The sequence below is a fragment of the Antechinus flavipes genome, chromosome 5 (assembly GCF_016432865.1).
Source record: "Antechinus flavipes isolate AdamAnt ecotype Samford, QLD, Australia chromosome 5, AdamAnt_v2, whole genome shotgun sequence".
NCBI classification, from domain to species: Eukaryota; Metazoa; Chordata; class Mammalia; order Dasyuromorphia; family Dasyuridae; genus Antechinus; species Antechinus flavipes.
Window position 1 is genome coordinate 90,339,108 of NC_067402.1, and position 7,352 is coordinate 90,346,459.

The window sequence follows — 7,352 nt, forward strand, 5'->3', positions numbered from 1 at the left end:
ATAATATAGATGATTATCTGAATTCCCACACAGATTCAGAAGTCACCAATCTTAAAGGAGGATGGGATACTCCAAAAGAAGAGATAATACCCAAAAAAATCATAACTGACAGCAAAGAAAGCAGGAAAACAACAAAAAACATAGCAGTCTCATCCCATAGCCTGATAAGACTTAAATGATCCTGGGTCTTCATCACCTTAGAGTACAAAATTAGCATTCATAATAATGACTATGTTATTACGTGATGGTTAAATTATGCTGGGAAGACTTTAAGATAACAGGAAATATATAGTATATTTTGCAGAGATTCCATTTAAAATGTTTAAAATTAAGTTTCTCTGCTTAGTAAGATAAGTTTCAGTTATCTGTATGAAACAACTTATTCTGGGAAAAAGTTAAGTAAAATGAAATATTTCAATATTTAGAACAATTCCATGGATCTTTTATCTCATTCTTGTGGGTATTCTCTCAGTGCAGATGAGTACCTATCAGGACCTTATCATTCAATTCAGATAACCACATTCTTCTTCTTGATATCACTGCATGAATATCAATGGAACACTTGGAGTCAACTCCCTTTTTAACTATTTCCCCTCATAGTGGATATAGATCTTACAGAAATGGGAATCTGTTCAAGTAATACAGATTATAACCCATCCATGCTTTCTTATCTTTTATGAGTCTCATTCATTCATGTCCTCCTAAAAACTTCCATAATGAATCTATTGTATTAAAAAACCTCTAAGAGGCACAGCGAATAGAGTACCATATCTGGAATCAGAAAGACTTATCTTCCAGAGTTCAAATTTGGCCTGAGACAGTTACTAGCTGTGTGAATATGAGCAAATCACTTAAACCTCTTTGTCTCAGTTCCTCACCTATAAAATATACTAGAGAAGGAAATGGCAAACTATTCTAGTATATTTGCCAAGAAATCCCTAAATAGGGTCATGAAGAGTTGAACACAAATGAAACAACTGAACAACAAAAATATCTTTTAATTTTCTAAATGTACCAGATAAGAAAAATAAGTTGGCCATCTAAAGGCTAATGTACAAAAAATTAAAAATCACTTTTACAGTGTGACAGCAGAAACAGCTAGGAAACCATGAGTTTAAATAATTCATCAATAACTAAATGGTACTCTACTACTGAGCTGTGATATCAATGTTACTATCTAAATTTCTTTCAATATTTGTTTCTTAATTGGGGTGGGGAGAATTCTTAATTTTAGTAACTTTCTTATACTATGTTGTACTTTATCATAGAAAATAGGAGAAATAGAAAACTTGAATTTCATTAGAGATGGAGTTTTACTGAAAAGATTCATAAAGACAAGGATGTTCTGTGGGAGAAATTATACTAATGAGGTGCCTCAAACCTCATGGCTGTATTTATTGGGATTTGTGAATTCTTTCGCAAAACCTGTACAACTGGCCAAGGAGATCCCATAGGTGTTAGGGGGATCTCTTACCCCCAATTCTCACACCTCATCAATAGCATCAAATTGCTACCTATTAGCAAAACTCTTGATATTCTATATTTTACATGGTTGTGATTCTGACACTTTTTGGTCTCTTTGATAGTTACTGCATTAGACAACAGATATGAATTACTGACCAGCTTTGATGTTTTATAATAAAATTTAATACCTTCAAAACCAAACCAGCTTCTTTGTTCTCAGTTGTATATGGAGGTTTCCAAAGTTGAATTTTGTCTTCCCGTAAGAAGTGGGTCAGTTTTGCTTGTAGGTATTTCTTTTGTGCCATCCTTTAAAAAATAAACATGAAAAGAATATTTTAAACAGTGAACAGAACTTACACAGTGTAATGATGATATATTTTTTTGGCTAGAATAATCAGTTATCTACCCCTAGTTAATACAAAATAAGGAGATAGTTTCATTTACAAACTTTTTTTTATTAGAACTGCTAACAGATGGTAAGATTTGTGGGTCTGAGGTTTATCACCTTTAGATTCCTTTGTTCATCCTCTAAATTTGCATATTTTCTATCTTTTTTAATCCATCATTTAATTCAATTATTTATAGTAGAATGAGAAAGATAAATTTTCTTAGAAAACCAGAACATTTAAGACTTCTTAAAACAGAACTGAATATTAAAAAAAAAAAAATTATTATTTCTTATGTCAAGTGCCATGTCATATATACCTCATTACTTAATTATGTGTTGCCATTCTCTTCTATCAGCAGGCCTATTGCTTCAAATTAAAGCAGTATGTTTTTGATTAGTCCTTGTATCAGAGAAGACTGAATAATTTCATGTGGGTGAAACTGAGAAGAAAGGTGAAAATGCTAACAGTGACTAAGTACAGAGGCTCTACCAAAGCCCTACTAAATGACAAGCAAAAAAATAATCTCAGTGCTTTGGTCAATATGTTCTTTTATCTGTGTGGTTAACAGCTAATATCAATGATAATTCTCAAGCCTCCCCACTGGAGTCTTATTGGCAAGGATATTGAAGTTGTTTGCCATTTCCTTCTTTGGTTCATTTTACAGCTTTTTATAGAAAGTCACCCAACATCTGAGGCTGAATTTGAATTCATCTCTCTTCCTGATTTCTGCTCTATAGTGGCCACTCCTCTTAAGGACTAAAAAGAATTTTTATCCTATAATAAGTATTTTCCTACACACTTTAAATACACTATCTTTTTAAAAATTTTTCATTATTCATTTCAGAACTGTAGTATTGCATTTATTTTCTTTTTAAGGCTGTTCTCACCTACTTTTTATCTGGTATACGTTCTTAACAATTGTACACTTAGTGATCTTGAGGTTCACAGGCTAGAGTTCCTTCTTTTTTTATTTTGTATTTTTGTTTTTAACATTTTTAAAAACTTTTTGAGTTCCAGATTCTCTCCCTTCCTCCCCTCCCTAGCTCCCAGGAACTAAATATAGTAGAATTATGCAAACTAAATTTCTTTTTTAATGGCCAAAATCACTCCCAGACCATGCCTACTTGGTCTTTGTTTTGGCCCAGATTGCCTCGAATAGCAATAATTAATATTTTAGCCAGAAACCCTAAGAGTCTTCCCTTCCCAGATTGATCCTTTCTTCCCACCTACCATTTAAAAAATAACTTTTTAAAAGGCCATTCTTTGCCTCATTTCTTTCTTTCAAACCTTAATCACAGAATGGACAGTTGTCAGTTGAACTGAAACCATCTCATCTATATCTGACCAGTGGACTAAGTGCCAGAGAAGAAATGGAGGCTAGTAACCTTGCACAATCCTCACTCTCTCAAATCTAATTCATTTGCATATCATGGCACCACATTTAACTAAGATACAAATGCATTCGATAAGTAAAATATTAAGGTTATAAGAGTAGGAGACTTTTTTCCTATCTAAAATTAGATTTAAATTATATGTTAATTGCAGTAAAAGAAATCCAAAAAAAGAAAAGTTAATTATTTATTAAGCGCTGACTACATTCAAGGCAACATTCTAAACAGTAGGGATACAAAAATAAAAGACAGTTCGAAGCCAAACACTTTCCTTTATAAAACAAAGTTTATAAAGCACTTAAGAGTAGCGGGCCAGGGAATTGGTGGCCGCAAGTCATATGTACAGTAAATGGAAAAGATATGGAAGAAAGATTAGAGAATGGTTGAAAAAAGAAAAGAAAGAATAAAAGTGAGGAAAAAGAGAAAGTTAAAATAGAGAAACTGGGTGGGAGAGCAGATGAAACATTCAGTAAGTTAATAAGTCCTCAAAATCAATAAAGTTTTATTTAAAGCATTATTACCTTTTTTCAAATATCATTTAATTCTCCCAACACTGAAATCTCTTGCTTCTTCCTCTCAGACTGTTTGCCCAGAATTCAAGTCAATAACATAAGACAATGGCTAAGAAGGTATATCAAATAAAAAGTAGGGAACAACAGCCCTGAAAGGAAAATTAATACGCTAGAGTTCTGCAAAGATTTTAGAAAATGACTTTAAAAATACCAGTTAACCACTGCTCACAGTTCTTCAACTGTTTCTTATATTTTAATAAATGGGCATTTCTTTCAGTCCCTGGTAAATTTTTGCCTATCCAAAAAACACTTTTTACCTAATAAAAGATCTTCTGAAAATACTTTAAAATTATCTTCCCTATTTTATGTTCCCATTATTGCTCCACTTCCCACCCCACGAGTTTCCAGATTATCCACCTTAGTTGCAGTAATGGAATTTACACATTTTATCAAGGGCAATACAATCTACCTGTAAATTGGTCAGTGGGAGAGGAAAGACTATTCCCTGGGCTAGCAGCTGTAACTGTGACAATATTACAAAGTGTATGAAATGAAGGCAAATCATTTAAAACTAGCCAGAAGTTTGCTATCCCTTGGCACTGATAGAACATTACCAATTAGACATAGTTACCTAAGGTATATTTTCTAAGTGTTTACCTAGTAAACTAGATCCTCCAATACTAAATCTAGCCATACTTGTTTCTCTAATTCTATGAAAGCTTTTATTTGACCTTGTTAGACAATCCAACAACAATCCCATCTCTTTCCTTTGCTTAAATTAAGAAAAACAAACAAAAACATCCCACAACTGATCTCTCCACTTCTCATTTTGCCCATCTCCCTAGTGTCTGGGCTTGCAACCTCACTACTATACTGAAACTATTATAAGGTTACCAGTAGCTACTAAATCCAGTGACATTTCTTTCAGTTATCATCCTCCTCAGACCTTTTACAGATTTTGACAATATTGATAATCCCCTTCCCCTAGTACATTAATTCTCTTCCTTTGGTTTCAGAGTTGCCCCTCCTTCAAGTTGTTCTCTTTGCTCGCTTCCCAAATTCTGTCTTAACCCAGGGTATTCTTCAAACCAAAAATGTTCAAAACCAAACTTATCTGTTCCCCAAACTTGTTCCCTCTTATGACTTCGTTATTTCTGCCTGTGGCACCACAATTAACTCAATCTTTTCCTAGATTTGACTTGCACAGCCAATCATGATATGCTTTGTTTCAATATTCTTTAAAAGTTCCTTATTAGTTATCAAGTAATAGCATTCAAGGCTCTCCACAAGTTATTTCCAGTTTTTTTCCCCCATAGTATTCTGCTTCCATATATTCTGCACTCCCAGCAAATTAAACATCATTTAATTCCCCCAACATTGAATTGTCTTGCTTTCTCCTCTCAGACTGTTTGCCCAGAATTCCCTCTATCCTTTAAAGCCCAAGTCAACAACATAGACAATGGATAAGAAGGTACACTAAATAAAAAGTAGGTGAGAACAGCCCTAAAAAGGAAAATGAATACAACACCAGAGTTCAGCAAGGAATATGAATTATTTTTTTAAAAAGAAGTTTGCATTCAAGACATAAGATAAGTATTTAAAGCATATTGAAAACCAAAAAGGGCCTTTCCTAAAATAAATGGATTAAGACTGATATGGGATCAAAGTCTCCTCTAGAGATTTTGGTCCTATATATGGGCTGAGTTGACTTTGAATAAGAAGGTGAATTTATGATTTACTCAGGAACTAACAAGGCAACATGGAAGGTTTCAGAGCAGGAGAATGATGTTTTCAGACCCATGCATCACTTTACTAGGGTCACAGAATTTAGAATTGAAAGGGAAGCTGGAATCATCTAGTCTAACTAAAGGAGGAAAATGAGACAGAGAAGTTAAATGACTAACTGAACACTCCAAAGTAATAATAGCAGCCGCCTGACTCTAAATCCTGTGTTTTTCTCATTATACTATTCTAGCCCTAAGATGATGACAAATTACTCTGTTCCTACTACAGAACTCTGAGTACTATCACCGTTGACTTGGATAAGTATGGGGGATTTAACAAATCAGTGAGCAATAAGTAAAGAAGGGCTTTCCCCGGGAATGTTAAGATTTGATGTGTTTAAAGCTAGCAATGCGGCACCTCACAATACAAAACTGAAAGTTAAATTTCCTTAAAGTACTATTTAACAACCAGGGATAAAGAATATTTAGATTTTATTTTCACTTTTGCAATCAGCCGACTAAATGGTTCAACTTTCCCAAATCTTACTAACTATAAACCTCCTAGACAGCTCGTACTTTTACTTTTCTTTTGAAATTTAATAAATTCTTTAAGAGGACTAGGTAAAGGACTAGATCTAATACCAAGACGTTAGAATTTTGGAAAGTGACAATCACCTATCCATCTACTGAACAACAAACGAAGTAGTCCAAAGTCCAACAGAAACTACGGTTGACTGGATAAATCCTAAATGACACACCTGGTCATTTTAAATCGAAGCCTTTGATTTTAGTTACAATTTCATTTTGCTGTGGCTTAAATTATAAGGAGCTAGTTTATAATTATTGTCTTAACTAAGTATGCTGTCTTATCTGTCCGTGTGGAGGTAACAGAGGCACATCTCCCCCCACTCCTGCCTCCTGCCTCCCACTTCCTCACCCGGGTCTCAGCAAGAAACCGGGCCCTCTTCAACCTCGACCACCCACCCCACTTGGTCCTTACCCGGGGCCGAGCCGCCTTTCTTGGGTAACCAGGGGAAGGGGATGCAAGTGGAGATCGCTCCCTCCTTAGTACCTGGAAGTTTAGGGAGAGGGATAGAAGGGGAGGCGACTTCGCCTCAGCAGACAAGGGCCAGGATGAATGGAAGGAAAGACGGACGCAACTATTATCAGCCCTGACCCGCCCTCAGCTCAGGTGAGAAAGGAGGAGGGCCCGGACTGCCCTGCCCAGCCCCGCCCCTCCCCGCCTCCGGTGGGGCTGTCAGCTTCCCCAGGAATCACCTTAGTATCCCCAGTGCGGTCCCAAAGCCCCTGACACCTCTACACCCCGCGGCTCCTCAGCGGGCGAGGAAAGCCCCGGCGCCCCACAGTCCCGGGTGACTCCCAGGAAGGCGGGGCGTGCCCACGGGGCACGGCTGATGCCAACCCCGACGGAGACTGGGCTGACAGAAAGCAGGGAGGCAGGCGGGCCAGCGTCCACCCCTCAGTCCCCACCTAGCTCAGCCCAGCCCAGCCCGGGCTGGGCCGAAGCCTCACTTACCTGAGAGGCGCTACCGTCAGAGTTCGCCAGCGTTCCGGAAAGTCCCCGGATGGAGCGGGTCGCTGTTTGTTTTCGTTCCGGGTGAAACCGGCTCCTCCTCCTTCTCCTCCCCCCACCCCCCCATCCAGCTTCTCCGCCCACAGCCTCGAGCTGGGGCCGGACTGGGAGGGGGCGGGAACGAAAGAGGAGGAGGGGGAGCCCAGACACGCCCTGGGCCTCGAGGTGGTGAATGACGTCACGTGACTCCCTGGCTGCCTCCACACCTCATCACTAGCCAACTGATGCTGGGGAGCACTTGGAGCGGGGCGGTGGGCAAACTGGGACCTGGAGGTTCT

General features: G+C 37.9%; 1 protein-coding gene across 4 annotated transcripts in view; it reads right to left on the reverse strand.

Annotated features, from left to right (window-relative positions):
* The window catches only part of NUB1 (negative regulator of ubiquitin like proteins 1), a 46,826-nt gene extending 39,700 nt beyond the window's left edge, over positions 1-7,126 (reverse strand). The window contains exons 1-2 of one of the 4 annotated variants that reach the window (XM_052000999.1): positions 7,018-7,126; positions 1,653-1,770 (exon numbers count right to left, since the gene is read on the reverse strand). In XM_052000999.1, coding sequence (XP_051856959.1) covers positions 1,653-1,769 — 117 coding nt within the window. In that variant the 5' untranslated portion in view covers position 1,770; positions 7,018-7,126. Of the gene's footprint in view, positions 1-1,652; positions 1,771-3,765; positions 3,866-6,480; positions 6,619-6,758; positions 6,973-7,017 lie in introns of those variants that run through there. The other 3 variants (XM_052001002.1, XM_052001001.1, XM_052001000.1) reach the window with 3 other exon arrangements.
* Between the last annotated feature and the right edge of the window lie 226 nt (positions 7,127-7,352).